Source organism: Cavia porcellus, unplaced genomic scaffold, assembly GCF_034190915.1.
Source record: "Cavia porcellus strain 051 isolate PalLab524CR breed Dunkin Hartley unplaced genomic scaffold, mCavPor4.1 scaffold_16, whole genome shotgun sequence".
NCBI lineage: Eukaryota > Metazoa > Chordata > Mammalia > Rodentia > Caviidae > Cavia > Cavia porcellus.
In genome coordinates this window covers 8,068,894-8,085,322 of record NW_026947499.1, presented here as the reverse complement: position 1 = coordinate 8,085,322, position 16,429 = coordinate 8,068,894, and the positions used below count along the sequence as shown (strand labels likewise).

General features: G+C 50.7%; 1 protein-coding gene across 2 annotated transcripts in view; it reads left to right on the top strand.

The window, feature by feature from the left end:
• Positions 1-12,387: 12,387 nt before the first annotated feature.
• The window catches only part of Tmem120b (transmembrane protein 120B), a 36,149-nt gene continuing 32,107 nt past the window's right edge, over positions 12,388-16,429 (top strand). The window contains exon 1 of one of the 2 annotated variants that reach the window (XM_013144799.3): positions 12,388-12,589. In XM_013144799.3, coding sequence (XP_013000253.1) covers positions 12,521-12,589 — 69 coding nt within the window. In that variant the 5' untranslated portion in view covers positions 12,388-12,520. The remainder of the gene's footprint in view (positions 12,590-16,429) is intronic. The other variant, XM_003462923.5, reaches the window with a different exon arrangement.

The window sequence follows — 16,429 nt, the reverse complement described above, 5'->3', positions numbered from 1 at the left end:
GTACGGAGCCGAGTGCGAACGCGAGCTTAACTTTCCAATTTTGTGATTGAGACAGGGTTTGGCCGTGTAGTCCTGGGTGGCCTCGAACTCACTATGTAGCCCGGGCTGGCTCGGACTTGCAGTGATCCTCCTGCCTCAGCCTCCCACCCCCGCTCCTTTTTATTCTTAATTTTGATACAGGGCCTCGCTAAATTGCCCAGGTTGGCTGAAGCCTGAGGTCTTCTGTGTCAGCCTCGGGTGCCTCGGTGTGCCTGGCTGTTTTTGTTACACTTTTTACAACTGCGCATGTGCGGGCATCCAGTCTTGAAGTCCTCTAGACAGGAAGAAAAAGAACATTGAGATGGAGGGGGCAGTTTCGCTGTGCTAAAACCTTTATTAAACAAACTTAGACAGAAATAACTTTGTGAAACCTTTTTAAAATCTAAAAGTAGAGCCAGGGATACAGCTCAGTTTGCCTGGCAAGTGCAAGGCCCTGAGTTCAATTTCCACTATAAAAAAGGGAGTAAAAACTGGAAGAGGTGATACATATCTGTAAGACAAAAGAATAAAAATGCACAAACCCCACAGGTTCATCTCTTCAAGGTTGCAAGCGCTTTGAAGTCCCGCGCACGCGTCTATTAGCTGTAACCCCTGCGCAGTTAGGAGAGCAGGTTGTGGCCTATAGGCGTGGCGAGGCGCAGGTGACAGGCATTCTGCCTCCGCCAGGGCGGCTTCCTAGAGCAGTTAGCTATAGGAGCCGTCTGGGCAGAATCTCAGGTGGGTGTCTTGGTCAAGCGGTAGGATGACATCTGCGAGCCTGGGAAACCGGCTTGGTGGTGCACACCTGTAATTCCCAGCTCTCTGGCAGGCTGAAAGTTGAGAAATTCAGAAAACCCTACGTTGAAAAAAAAATTGGGGGGCGGGCTGGAGATTTAGCTCAGCAGTGTAAGTGCCTGCCTTGCAAGCATGCAGTCGTGAGTTCGATCCTCGGTGTCAAAAAAGAAAAAAAATTGTTTTTGAGACAAATGCTGCCTGTGTAGTTCAGATTGGCCTTGAAGTCACTGTTGAGCCAGGCTGGCCTTAAACTTGTGGTGATCCTCCTGCCTCAGCCTCACAGGTGCTAGGATTACAGGTATGAACCACCACACCTGACTCAATATAAAATTTCTAGAAAGGAATGTAGCCCAATTTACAGGCCCCAAGTTCAATCCTGTTACCAGCAAAAGAAAAAAACAAAAAAACCAACCCGTGGGCAGCTGTGTCAGGTTCCTAGTCCCCAGGTGATGAAACAAAGTAACTGAGTAGAAGCTGCTGTGTTGGGATCTGGGCAGTGACTACTCTGTTCTTATTTTCTTGTTTAGTTTTTTGAGACAGGGTTGTGCTGCATAGTTCAGACTGGCCTCAACCTCACTATGCAGCCCACCCTGGCCTCGTAGTTGTAGCAACTTTCCTGCTTCAGCCTCCCAGTGCTGGGATCATAGGTGTGTGCCAACACGCCTTGCGGGTACTATTTGCTTGGTGCTGAATTTCATCTTCTCAAAAACACACAGTAATCACATTTAGCTCTTGGAGTTCTTAGGAGGATTAAACAAAATGGCATTTGTGAAAATGTGCTGTAAACACTGATCTGCTGCTTGGCTGAAGGATGTGGAAAATGTCCCAGGTGATGTTTGCCCTCTTGTCAAACACGGGGGACTGAGCCTGAGCTGTCAGAAGCCATCCGGGTGCTCTTTTCTGCAAGCAACAATTCTCTCCCCAGTGCAAATTAGCCCACTGGATGCCTCCAGGAAACCCACCTTGGCTGGTTTTAAGCCACCAAGCAAATGAAAGCTGTTTTTCTTTCAAAGGTCAGCACAAGCTGAGTGTAGTGGCACATGCCTGTAACCACAGCACTCACAGGATGAGGCAGGAGGATCTCCAAGAGGTTGAGGCCAGCCTGGGCTGCATAAGTAAGTTCGAGGTCAGCCTGAACTATATAGCAAGACCCTGCCTCAAAAAACCAAAAAGGGTAGCTGGGGATTTAGCTCAGCGGCATAAGCGCCTGCCTTGCAAGCAGGCAGTCGTGGGTTCGATCCCTGGTACCGCTAAAAAGGAAAAAGACAAAAAAAAAAAAAAAAAAAGGTCAGCACAAACAAGAGTCTGAAAGAGATAATTTTGTTTTGTTTAAGCCTGGGTCTCGCTATGTAGTTCAGGTTGGCTTGAATCCAAGCTGACCTTGTATTGACAGCAATGCTCCTGCCTCAGCCTCTCAAGTTCAGGCATTACAGGTATTCACCACCAAGCTCTGGTATTGTTGATTGGGAAATCAAACAGTTTTTCTTATGAAGCATGAATGAAACTGAAGTATTTTTCTACTCAATCATATATATATATTTTTTTTCTTTGTTTTTGTTTTTTGAGACAGGGTCTCACTGCGCATTTCAGGCTGCCCTTGAGCTCATTTCGTAGCCCAGGTTGGTCTTGAATTTACAACAAGCCTCCTGCCTCAGCCTCCCAAGTGCTGAGATTACAGGCATGTGCCACCACCCTTGGCTACCTATCCAGTCATATTAACTGGCTCTTCTGTGGAGGTTTTCAGGTCAGGGAAAAAATAGTATTAATTAATAAATTGTTGAGAACGTTTTGTCTTTTGTTGGAGGAAATAGAAGAATTCAAAGTGTGACCAGTAGGTGGCGGTATGATACAAGCTTTAATTTGCTGCCCTCAAAGCAAAGCAAGGCAAAAATATCCTCCTCACTGGAAAAATTTTCTTGTTAATTTTCCAAATTTTCTATGTTTAGCATCAGACAAAAGAACTTGATAAATATGGCTTAATTGTGGAACGGTTAGAAAATTCTTCAAGTGCACTGAATAAAGTTAAAAATATAACGTTAAAAACATAACGTTAAAAATATAAAAAAACACACATTGTTGGTGTCTCTCTGCAGTGGGATTTTTGCTTTGAAATAATGGGTTTACCCCAGCATGGTGCTGCACACCCGTAATCCCAGCACTTGGGAGGCTGAGGCAGGAGGATCGCCATTTCAAGGCCAGCATGGATTACAGAGTGAGTTAGTTCAGAGTGAGTTAGGCCAGCTGAAGTACATAGTGAGGCCCTGTCTCAAGCAACAAATTCCGCCCCCAAAAGTATATTACATATATATTTTTTTTTTTTTTTTCTTTTTCAGTGTGAAGGCTCTGAGGTTCATCCCCAGTGCCACACCAAAAAAAAAGACATTAAAATATTTCCTCAGTGTTAATAAAGGGTCACCAGCCTCACTTGCCCTCTTCTTATGTTTATTTGGGGCAAGCAAAGCAAGGTGTCAGCCCCGGGGAGAGGAGGGTGGTGCGGATGGAGGACGGTCCCACATCAAAGGTGGTGATTGGACAAGCAAATTGCTACAGATAACTGACTCATCCAATCCCGTTTGAGAATAGAGAAGAGAGTAGAATGGAAGAAACCAGAAATAACACTGTGAATTGGAACTGGGTATTGGTGTGGTTGTAATTTTTTTTTTTTTTTTTTTTTGAGAAAGAGTCTCACTATGTAGCCCCAGCTGGGCTTAAATGCACAGTAATCCTGCTGCCTCAGCCTCCAGAGTGCTGGGGTGACATGTGTGCCAACAGGCCTGGTCTTCAATTTTTATTTTTATTTTTATTATTATTATTATTTTTTGAGACAGGGTCTCCTATGGAGTTCAGGCTGGCCTGGGGCTCACTTTGTAGCCCAGCCTGGACTTGAACTTTCAAATTTTGTATTACAGCCAGACAGAGCTGCACAATGTCATCCCAGTAACTCTGGGAAGCTGAGGCAGGATAATCACAATTCTGAACCCATCTCGTTCAATTTAATGACTCAAGACCCTGACTGAAAAAAGCAAAAAACAAAAAGGCACTGAGGTGACACCCTATACCCTGGGTTTTTAATTGTGGTACCAAAAATTGTAAATATATATAACTATAAAACTGTGAGTGCATAGAGACACACATACACATGCACCTGCATGTTTGTGCACACACATATACACACATGCACATATATACATGCACGCACACACGCACACATGCACACACATGTCACTAACCAGCCCCTGAGATAGCCTGGCCTGTGACAGCACCCCAATGCCACACACCTCTGGAAACCACAGCCTGGTTTCTTTGTACTGCTTCCCACTAATGGAACCAGCGTCTCCTCCAAGAAAGCCGCTCCCCCAGATAGGGCACAGAAAGCACAGGCTACATGGGAAACAGCTTCTTACATAGGCAAGAAAGGAAACTCCTAAAGCATGATGGGGCCGGAAGCCAGCCTGGCCTCTACACAGTCACATTCAAGACAATCTGAACATCAGAATCCAGAGCCAAGCCAGGAGTGGTGGTGTCTGTCCCTGTAATTCCAGCATTTGGGAAGTTGAGGCAGGAGCATTGCTGTTAGTTTGAACTCACCCTGGGCTATATGGTTCAAGACCAGCCTAAATTGCATGACACCTTGTTTCAAAAAACAAAACAACCCCCTCTCCAAAGAGCCCGTAGCCAGGGCAGATCATAAATCATCTACCAAAGCAGAAAACACAGGTTTGTGCCTCTACACATAAAGGACAGATGGTTCAAAGAGCAGAATCTTTACTAGGGAAATTATCTGCCTCTCACACTGGCCCTGGTGGCACAAGCCTGGAATCCAGCACTCTGGGAGGCTGAGGCAGGAGGATCACAGACCAACCCAGTTTGGGCAATTTAACAATTTAATGAGATCCTGTTTCCAAATGAAAAACAAAAGGGCTGGGAATATCTCAGTGGAACAGGGAATTACACGCAGGAGACAACTAAGTGCACTGGAGGATCGGGACCAGATCCTTGCACTACAAGGACATTATCAAGTCACTGGCAGAGTCAGAAAGCAAGACCGTGGTCTGAAGAGCAGAGAGCTGTGGCAGGTTCTGAACATTTTTATTTTGATGATCATACTGTAGCTTATTAGGAAAAAAATATTTTTTGGGCTTTCTGAGACAGGGTTCACTATGCAGTTCAGGCTGGATCTGAACTCACTTTGTAGCCCAGGCTGGTCTTGAATTCATAGTGACCCTCCTGCCTCAGCCTCCTAAATGCAGGGATTGTAGGCATGTGCCACCACTGCCAGCTGGAGATTGCTCTTCATTTTAAGGAAATACCGCTAAACTCTTTGGGCCCGAAGGAGGGCGCTGCATCCATAATTTACTCTCAAGTGGATCTCTCAAGGAAAAATGATTTTTTCCTTTGTTTTTGATTTTTTGAGACAAGATCTCGCCATGTAGTCCAGGCCAGCCTTGAACTCAATATGTAGCCTCAGCTGCAATCTCCCTGCCTCAGCCTCCCAGGCTGCGATTACAGGCATGCACTATCGTGCCCAGCTTAACCGTTTCTGTTATATTAAATTTGCCCAGTCCTTCACAAGTGGGTAACAATCAATAACTGTAATCACGAACGCATTGCTTTCGGTGCTACCTTTTTCTTACCAAGCGAGCTTTCATATCTGTCGCCAGCAGCCTGCACAGTCCCATAATCGCCACTAGAAGCCACGCGGGGGGCGACACAGACAGAGCATGCGCGCTTCACTGGCCCGTGCGTGGGAAACCCCGCGGGGAGCAGGTCGGGAAAGTGCTACTATAAACATCTTTCAACAAAACCAAACCAAGCTTTGCTTCAATGGCTCTTCGCAGTCTTCAGGACTCTTTTGAGCAAAGACATGGGAAGCAGGAAAGGGAAAATTATTTCCATGCAGACTTGGCCCTGGGTATTTTGCAGGGCATGGGTAACACTGCTCCTAGCAGCTGCTGATCTTTCCCCGAGCCTCAGCGTGATAGCCCAGAATTCAGGGCGTTGGGCTCTCCTGGCATCTGCTGAATCCTAATCTGAACTGTGCCCAGTGTGGTGGTGCATGCCTGTAAATCCCAGCGTTCTGGGATGCTTAGGCAGGGAGGATGGCCAGTTTGAGCCTACACTAGGCAACTGTTACTTAGTGAGACCCCGCCTCAAAAAATTAAAAAAGATTTGGTGTCACTAGGCATGATGGTACACACCTGTGATCCCAGCACTCAGGAGGCTGAGACAGGAGGATCACTGTGAGTTCGAGGCTACCCTGAGTTATTAAGTGAGTTCAAGGCCAGGCTAAAACACACAGTAAAAATCTTTTCTGTGGTTAGACTTGAGATTGTTTATTGTTTGTGAGACAGGATCACACTATGTAGTTAACGTTGGCCTGGAGGTCATGGAGATCCTCCTGCCTCAGCCTTCTGAGTGCTGGAAGTACAACCATGCAGCACAACACTTCACTGTTATTGGGGATATTTTCAACCTGGGAGGGGTTGATTGGGATGTAACCTCCCTATCAGCGGATGAGCGTCTGTACTTTGCTGTCACCAAGAGGAGTAAAGCTCCTGCTCTGTGAGATGGCTTGAAGACTCCCTGCACCGGGCATATGCCCACCGTTACGTGTTCTCTGCTCTGTGACTCACTGGTTGGGGAAACTTCAGGCTGGCTGTCCCCAGGCCCAGGGAGATTTCACCTCGGCATGCTGGGCAGGGTGGTAGGAGAGTCCACAAGGTGCCCTCCCCTCTGTCACTATCAAGGCCATAAAGAAGCCGCCGGTCCAGTTGCAGGCCAGGTCTGCTGCTCTGGCGGAGTCTGAGTGCTTGAGACAGGAATGGGGCCACCAGGCAGGAGGGGACGCTTCCCACACCTGTGAGGTCACGCTGATGGGGTAGGCAGTGCCACCTGTGAGTCTCCCTGTGTAGCCCTGGCTGGCCATGAACTTGTAGTGATCCCCCTGCCTCAGCTCCCGAGTGCTGGGGTCACAGGTGTGCACCACCACGCCCGGCAGGAACTCATACATCAGTGTCTACAGCAGCTTTATTAAAGAGTGACATTGCCCTGCCTGGCAAGGTGGCCCATGTGTGTAATCCTAACACTCAGGAGACTGAGGCAGGAGGATTGCCTGAGTTTGAGGCCAGTCTGGGCTGCAAAGTGAGCTCAGGGCCAGCCTGAACTGCATAGTGAGACTCGGTCTCCAAAAAAAAAAAAAAAAACCCTCCCAAATAAACAAACCCACTGCTCCCACAAACAGAGCTACACTTGGGGGTCTCAAAGGTGGTATGCCAAGCAGGCTGAGTCAGGGGTCTGGGCTCAGCTTCCGGGCCCAGACTAGCACCACAACAACAGGGCACAAGTGACACAGCGTCCTGAAGGACGACAGGCATCAGTCAGCAGAGCTCAGAGATTCCAGAGGGGTAGGAAGCAGGTGACACCGCCCCACGCTGCTGCCCAGTGTCCTGGGGGAGGTCCTTGGAGCCTACCAGCCTGAGTTGGGGACAGAGGGAAGCTGTGGGACTGAGCAGAGCTCGGGTGTTGGGTCTCACAGCCCTCAGAACAGTGCTCATACCAAAGTGTCTGTCATTCCAGCACTCAGGAGGCTGAGGCAGGAGAATCTCAAGTTTGAGCCCAACCTGGGCAATTTAGTGAGGCCCTGTCCCAGAATAGAAAACAAAAAAGGACTGGGGATGAATTTAGTTTGAAGGTCCTGGGTCCTTTTCCCAGCAACACACACACACACACACACACACACACACACACACACACACAGAGGAATAGTTTTAGGAATTCTTTTTTAGTACCAGAGATCAAACTCACGATCTTGTGCTTGCCAGCAAGGCACTTGAACCACTGATCTAGATCCCCTGCTTTAGGAATCCTGAACTAGAAGAAGCAGGAGGAATCAGAAGGAGGAGAGGAAAGGAGGAGAGGAGAGAAGGAGCTCCGGAGAAGTGAAAATAACAGGTTAATCTGACATCCACAGTAAGCAGGCATGCAGACAATCAGATCACCAGAGAAAAACAGTAAGATCGTCAAAAGAATCCAGACTTGACAGAGAGGTTACAATTGTCAGACAGAGAAACTTAACAATAGTTCTTACAGTCACAATTTGTACACCGACAAGGTGGAGCAGGCTATGGGGAGATGTGGAAATGATCACATAATGCTTGCATTTTGGCAGGTTTGGCATCACAGAAGAAAAGATCAGTGAAAAGCCGATGTAGCCCTAGGGACTGCCCATTTTTGGTGAGTGCTTATAGCACTATTTGTCAACACACATGGAGCCACGTACCAGAGAGGGCGAACTTCCCTGTGTGGCAGTTACACCTTGCTACAGGATCTTACAGGAAGCAACCACTTTGGGACTCAACATCTACAGTTTACTTTGAAATAACGCGAAAGGCAGGGAAATAAGCGTGGATGTGGATGAAACAAAATGGTCATCAGTCAATTTTTTTTTTTTTTGTTTGTTTTTTTTTGAGCCAAGGTCTTGCTGTGTAGTTCAGGGTGGCTTTGAACTCCTCGCTCGATAGCCCAAGCTGTTCTTGGTGACCTTCCTGCCTCAGCCTCCCAAGAATGGCTCACTGTTTAAACTGAGTGTTGGGTACAATTCTCTTTACAGAGGGATGAAAGCAACAAAACAAAAAACAAAATATTTTCAACACTCAGGAAACTGAGGGAGGAGGATTTTTTTTTCTTTTTCTTTTCTTTATTTATTTATTTTGGTACTGGGGATTGAACTCACAAACTCAGGCTTGCCAGGCAGGTGCTTATGCCGCTGAGGTAAATCCCCAGCCCTGGCAGGAGGATTTTGAGTTCACAGTCAGACTCTGCCACTTAGTGAAACCTTGTCTCAGAAGACCCAGGAAAACAAACAGAAAACACATAAATATTCCAGGTTGGAATTTTTTAGGCTCTCAAGAAAATAAGCGTCATTAGAGCAGGAATTTTTGTCTTGTTTTGCTTGTTGCTGTTTTCAGATCTCAGCCTCAGCCTTCCAAGTGCTGGAATTCTAGGGACATGCCACCATGCTGGGCTTGCATATGTATTTTTTTTTGCATATGTATTTTTTAAATAGATAAATGTGAAGGGGGAAATTTTTTTTTTTTATCGGTACTGGGGATGAAGGGGGAAATTTTAAACTCTAAATAAAAGCCTGCCCAGGATGCCCACTAAGACCAAGGAGTCAGGCAGAGCAGGCCCAGTAACAGGACGACAGGACAGGACGGTCCTTCCTTGTGTAACTCGGGCTTTGCATAATTGATGGCCTTATGAGGTAATCTGAAATGTCTAACCTCCTTCAGCACCGCGCGTCACCCAACCCTCCAATCATTGGGGCCAAATCTACCGATGCCCCTCCCGGCTCACTTCCCCTTTAAAAGTCCCTCCCGAAGCCCTGCATGGCAGGGCTCTGGCTCTGGGAGAGATCCCAGGCAGACGCCCACCAGTGTAATAAACTGCCTCTTTAATCTCCTTGGTGCACTTCTTCCTGTGTTAGATCTATTTTCCACCACAATTGCTCTTTTTCAGTTTTCAGGTCCAGCACTAGACTCTAGAAAGTCCTTGTCCGAAGACAGAAACCAACTGTGTTTGTCATCTTTCAGTTGCTGTGAGAAAATATTTTAAAAACAGCAACTAGAGAGGAGGGACTCTGAGTTCACGGTGTCCTGGGTTTCAGGTCATGGTCAGCCAGCTTTGTGGCTTTCAGGCTTATGGTGAGGTGGAATAATCATGGTGATGCCCAGAGTGGTGGTGCATACCTGTAATCCTAGTACTTGGGAGGCTGAGGCAGAAGTGTCATGAGTTTGAGGCCAGCCTGGACTATGGAGTGAGTTTAAGGCAATTTGGACTACATATTGAGACCCTGTTTCAAAAAAAATATCATGGTGGAGGCTGGGTGTGGTGGCACACATCTGTAATTCCAGCATTCAGGAGGCTGAGGCAGGAGGATTACTGTGAGTTCAAGGCTGTCCTGGGCTAGAAAGTAAGTTCAAGTCCAGCCTGAACTGAATAGTGAAGCCCTGTCTCAAAAAAAAAAAAAAAAAAAAAAAAAAAAAAAAAAAAAGTGGAAGGTGTGGTGGACAAATCTCAGCTCACAGCAGCAGAAAACAGAGGGACAGAGCACCAGGGGCACAGGGCCAGGGCCCCACGTTCTCCAGCCAGGCCCTTCCTTTCAGCCTGGTCAGTGGTGAGCACCTCACCGGAGGAGCCCACCTGAGGAAGGAAGAGGGCCCTGATCCAACCACTTCCCCCAACCCCACGCCCTTAGCACAGCAAGCCCCCGGGGACCCTTCTGGTCCTCACCCTAACACTGACCCGTGTGCCGGAGCATCCACAACCCAGGTTCTGACACCCCAGTATAATAAACAGTTTTGGAATCTGTTTTTTCCTAGCACACTCTGAGCTTCGGGATTTCTGGCTTCCTAACCAGGAGAGCTCTGTCTCAGTCAGAGGTGGGACCCTAACTCACAGCTGGTCACTAATTACCTCTTGGCTGGATCACACTCCTGTCCAGGCCCCAATTAAGAATTATAGCCAGGGCCAGGGATTTAGCTCAGTAGTGTAAGCGCCTGCTTGGCAAGCACAAGGTCCTGAGTTCAATCCCTGCTACCAAAAAAAAAAAAAAAAAAAAGAGAGAGTTATAGCCAGGCCAGGTGTGGTGGCACATGCCCGAAATCCTAGTACTCAGGAGCTGAGGCAGAAGAATCACTGCGAATTTGAGGCCAGCTTGGGGGTACACAGTGAGTTCAAAGCCAGCTTGGACCACACAGCTTCTCACTGGAGAGATCTTGGAGCCCACACCCAGGTGCCTTTACAGGGGATGATACTTATCCTGGTTGCTCGTCAGGGACTCACTGAGGGTCTGCACACACTCCACACTCTGGGGACCCAGTGGCAAGGGACAGCTTCCCTGTGGTCTCCTGGGGATTATTCACCTGTGGAAAGCAACCTACACAGCTCCGGAGCAAACCCTCCCGTTCCTAGCCGGTGATTTGCATGGAGGAGACAGCAGGCAGGCGGTGTGTTTTGGGGTGAGGGGAAGGCTGTGAGCTGGGGGCTGGTGAGGGCCCTTGCTCAGATTGCTGTTCTGGGTTTGCTTGTGCCCTCCAGGAAGGTCTGTGGATAGTGAAACATCCAGGACTTCACAATGTGACCTTATCTTTGCAGATGTGTAAAGTTTAGAGTTTAAATAAAAAAGGCTGCGGCCAGCAGGACATGAGTGGGCGTAGAGGCGGTGGCTGGAGAGCCAGGTTTAAAGTTTAAAGTTTAGAGTCTGTCACACTAGAGTATTCCCCTTCCACCCGTTTTGATCCTTAGGACAGAACCCAGAGTTTTTGTGCTAGAATACAATTTCCAGCCGTTTACTCATTTATTTATATTTTTTGAGACAGGGTCTCACTAAATCGCCCAGCTGGGCTGGACCTTGTGATCCTCCTGCCTCAGCCTCCCAGAGCGCTGGGATGACAGGTGTGCCCCGCCACACCCGACTTAAGTGTATTCGTAGAAAAGAGGAACCACAGGAAGCCATACAACAACCGGTCAGAGATGGGAAGGACGCTGCTTCCATCCAGGGAGCACCTAGGATTGGCGGCCACCACCCTGAGCTCTGAGGCGGCATGGGAGGGTTTCCTGAGTGTCAAGAGAGAGCAAACCCTATCTCCTTCCTCAATTTCCGATTTTTAACCTCCAGGGCCCTGAGCTAAAGACCTTTTAGTGCTGGGGCCTGGGTTGTGGTACTGAAATATCCAGTCTGTGATTATAGCAGCCCGAGGTGCCTTCTGAAGGGAGGCTCGGATGAGGATGAGGTGAAAGAGGCCACCAGATAAGGCTTTAATGCTACAGTAGTCCCCAGGACAGACCAGATAAAACTACAGCCTGACACCTGGTGCAGGCCTGCAACCTGGGCATTCGGGAGACTGAGACAAGAAGGATCGCTGTGAGTTCGAGGTTCGAGGCCAGTGTGGGTCACAGAGTGAGTTCAAAGCCAGCCTGGGTTACATAGCAAGATTCTGTCTCCAAACAAAACAGGCTGTGGCCAGCAGGACGCGAGTGGGCGCAGAGGCGGTGGCCGAAGCGCCAGGCTGGGCAGGTCGTGCTGGGCTGGGCAGGGGAGGGAACTGGCGTCTGTGCAGAGTCACCCACGGGTCTTGCAGGGCTGGACTGCAGAGAAATGATCGCAGTAAACGACAATGACAGTATGACAAGGAGACCTTGCAGCTCGGCCCTCGACTCCCGGGCGCGGGCTGTGCTCTGGGTCGGGCTGCGAGCAGCGTGGGAACCGTCACCTTCCCACGAGCTCCTTTCTCCACCTCCACGCGCCCCATCTACAATCTAAGGACAGCGAACTCTGCCAATGCAGCCGGAGGACAAACTGGCAGCCTCTCTGAGAGTAGAGAGATGTTAGAGGTGCCAAGGTCCTCTCGAGGGTGCGGTGACAGAGCCCACCGAGATCTGCAGACCTGCAGAAATCCTGGTCCACGCCTGGAGGGCTAGGAGCTACGTGCGCATGCGCGGCCCCGCCTCCCAGGGCGGGGCGGGGCGGGCGCTGGGTGGGGCGTTGGCGTCACCGCGCGCGTGGCTCCGGCTGCGCAGGAACAGCTGGCGCGGCGCAGGGCTGCCGGGGAGCTGGCGCGCGGGCGCGCGGGCGGGCGCGCGGGGGGTGCTGGCGGCCGATTGGGGCTCGGCTGCGGGAGCAGCCTCCGCCTTGCACCATTGCACCATGTCCGGGCCGCTGGAGGGCTGCGAGCGCGAGTGGCTCGAGCTGGAGGGGGAATTTCAGGAGCTGCAGGTAAGGCCGGGCAACCTGGTCCCGCAACTCTGCTCCCTGCGGGGCAGCGCCTCTGCCTTCCAGCCGTGCCCAGTCCGGCCGGGCCCGGAACATAGGGCGCTCGGGGCCCAGGGTTCTCCTGGTCCGGCCCTGGGCGCTGGTGGCCCGCCTGGACCCGATGCCTCGCATCTCCCAGCGGCGCAGCGCCTCTTTGGGGCGCACGTTGGGAACCCCCCACTCCTGCTCCTCTCTCGCCTGTCTTTGCCCCGCGCATCTCCTGCTGCACAAAGTTGCTCCGTGGCCTCCGAGGGTCAGTTCCAAGCGTGAACTCGTAGGGGAAACCTGAGGGGGGGGAGGTGGGTGCGAGGGATCAGAGTACACCCCGCCTTCACTATGGGGTCCCCCCCAATCTTGCGCCCCAGTTTTCTTGAAAGCTCACCTCGGGCCCCGCTGGCTGTGCATGGGCTACTGCAGCTGCAGCTTGGAAGCTATGCTTAGGAACCTCGCTCCTTGAACCCCAGGCTGTGCTGGGGGGTTAGGGACCTTTAGTCCCGGCTTTTAGGGGCCCTGTTGTAGTGCCCGCCCTTCTGAGCTGAGTGTTCTTGTGAGCAGCGTCTGTCAGCCACTCAGCAGAGCTGCCTCCCCCGGGGTAGAGACTGCGCCCTGCCTCGCCCTCCTGGCCCGGGCCTTCCAGGGAGGGGGTGGGGTGAGGCGGGGGTAGGAGGTTGGAGAGAGCAGTGCTTCTGATAGGAGGTTCCCAGAGGCATCAGTCACCTACTTTGCCAACTGGAAGAAGCTCGGGAAACCCCCGGGCTTGACCATGCTGTGGGACCCATAGAGCATTTGGGAATGGTTTTCTCTGGAGGTTGTGCTGTCTGCTTGAAGTCCCTGGAGCATCCGTATGACCCTGTCCACGCAGCTGGTCTCTGGCCCTGTCCATCCAGCGCTGTCTGCCATTGACTTGCCCTGCTAGGGTCCTGCACAGAGGGGAGGAGGTCACCACGTGTGTCTTGGGTCTTTCATGCTGTGGTGCTGGTGGGTGACAGAGGAAGCCTGGACTGGAGGGGGACTGCTGTTTTCAGCCGGTGCAGGGGACAGGACTGTCCTCTCTTTCTCGCCCTGCACAGCATGTGGGGTGTTGGCACCTTCTTCAGATCTAGGGCTTGGGCCCCTCCCACGCCCCAGGGGGACCCTTTTGCTCCAGTCTCTTGGAGGTGACTTAGCCACTTTCCTAGCACTTTGTCCTATTGGGCTCTGAGGTCAGGTCTAGTGCAGAGTGCCTGGGTTGGTCTCAGCTTTGGAAGTGGGGTGAGAGCAGAGGTTTGTGGTGGCATTTTCGTTATAATCACTTTCCTTGCCCTGCCTTAGACTAGGAGGACGGGGAGGAGGCTTACTCTTGAGACCTATGCAATTAATGCAATTAACAGCAGTTGACTTGCATGCCTTGGCAGGCAGAGTCACAGAGGAGTGCTTTGATTTGTTATGTTTCTTTCCGAGTCTCAGCTGTCCAGGTGTGTCAGGAACAGAGCAGTCTGGATTTCATCTCAGGGGTGCAGCAAGGGCTGGCTGACCGGAAGCCCTGCTGTGCCCAGCTGTTCTTTAGTGGTGGGAAAGCTGAGCTGGAGGCCAGGGTGTGGTGGTGCACACCTGTCTTCCCAGCGCTCTGGGAGGCTGAGGCAGGAGGATCACAAGTTCAAGCGTAGCCTGAAGAATTTATCAAGATGCTGTCTGAAAATAAATAAAAGGGCTGGGACGTAGCTCATGGCAAAGGCCCTGGATTCAGTCTCCAGTACTGCACAATAAAAGAAAAAGAAAAATAATGGGAGGTTAGGGGAGGCACCAAGATAGAGTGCTCTGACGGGGAAGGGATTTTGTTCCTTTTGGGCTTTGGTGGTCTGTTGCTGAGGCAGAGGCCAGGGTCAGTGACAGTAGCCACATGGGGGTCAAGGTCATTCTTTTTTTCTCTTGGTACTGGGAATCGAACTCAGGGCCTCACGCTTGCCTGGCAGGTGCTGTGCTACTGGGCTGTGTCTTTGGCCTGGGTGGAGGCCCTTGACCATAGAGGGGAGCATAAGTATGTCTCCACCTCAGTTCACAGGAGCTCAGCAGGGGAAGAACCGCCTAAGTATTGGGAGGCCCTGCTGTCTCCCCGCCCGCCCCCTGGTGGGAAGTAGGAGGGCTCTGAAGGGGATGCCTGTGGGGCTGTGTGTGTGGTGAGTGGGCACACTGTGACCAGTGGCAGAAACCAGTAGGAAACATTTGGTGGGTGACGAGGAGGACACAGACTATGGGGTAGGACTGGGGACACTGCATCTAAGACAGTTGATAGTACAAAATACCCACGTTGTTGTTGTTTGGTTTGGTGTCGTAGACAGTCTCCCTATGTTAATCAGGCCTTGACCTCACTGTGTAGCCCAGACTGGCCTGGAACTCCTGTGATCCTCCTGCCTCAGCCTCCTGAGTGCTAGAATCACGGACGTGTGACACCACACCCAATTTACAGAGGACTTTTTTTTTCTTTTTTGAGGTAGGGTTTCACTATGCAGTTCAGGCTGTCCTTGAACTCACTCTGTAGCCCAGCCTGGCCTTAAACCAGAGGCTTTTTCCAGCAGGAAATCCTAGTCTGTCTAGATCTCCCTACATCTATCTGCCCCATCTCTCTGAGCCCGCGGTGATGCCTGTGTCTCTGTTGTAACTCTCTTTCCCCTGCTGCCCTTTCTGAGATGAAGGAGGCAGAAGTTTAATTCTCGGGTCCTGGAGGACCTGAAAGGTCTTTGGAATCTCCCCCACAAAAGTCCCCAGCGTCCGCCCTGCCAGCCTGGTTTTCTCTGGATTGTGATTCGCCTCTGTCAGGGCCTTGCTGGCCTCTGGGGACAGCTGAGCCTGGTCACCATGAGGACGTGGTTTTGGGCCCTTGGGGTTTTTGGTAAGTTGAGCGTCATTCTGCAGCCAACACGTGCCTGCTTCCCTGGCCTCCGATGTGACCCTAGAAGGTCACCGCTGTCACGTTGGCAGGTAGCTTGACCAACAGTTCCTGCCTTGCATCACCAGAAACCTGACCCCGCCCCTCCCAGCCCAGGGTGGAGGTGACTCGAGGTACCTTTCCCTGGAGCCTGGCCTGTAGGGGTTTTGGGGCCTCGTGAGGCCTTGGGAGGGTTTTGGTTTCAGGGACTGGACATCCTCCTGGCTGCTGTGTACATGGTTCAATCCTTGGCACAGCCAAAAAAACAAAAACCAAAAGAACACATTAGGAAGTGGCCTTCAAGTAGGGAGTTGAGTATTGTTTTCATTAAAACCCTGCATTTTGGCGTTATTCCATTTTATAGAGTTTAAGGAGGTTACCTAAGGTCAGGTGGTTCCTAAGTGCCGGAGCCAGGATTCGAACTCAGGCTGCTACACACCAGGATCTTAACCACTGCTCTCCAGGGGCTTCTTTGTTTCTCTTCCATCTTTCTTTTTTTCTTTTTCTTTTTGTTTTTTGCTTTTTGAGACAGGGTCTTGCGATGTCATTTAGGCTGGCCTCAAACTCAAGGTGATCTTCCTGCCTCAGCCTCCCAGTGCTGGGGTTAGGGTGTGCGTGCGCCACCACACCCAGTGTGGGCTTCTTTCTTTAGACAGGTGGTGTGAAAACACTGGACCAGGAGGCAAGATTCTGGGTTGTCAATAACTGATACCCACACTGGGCCAAGGTATCTAAGCTGAAGTTTCCTAACCATGCCATCTTCCTGCCTCAGCTTCCCAGAGCTGGGATTGAAAACACAGGCCGCTGTGCCCAGCTTCAGTTTTTATTTATAAAACAAAGGACAAAGGCTGGCCGTGATGATAACTGGCAGCAAACCAAGTGATACATGGATAGTCTCA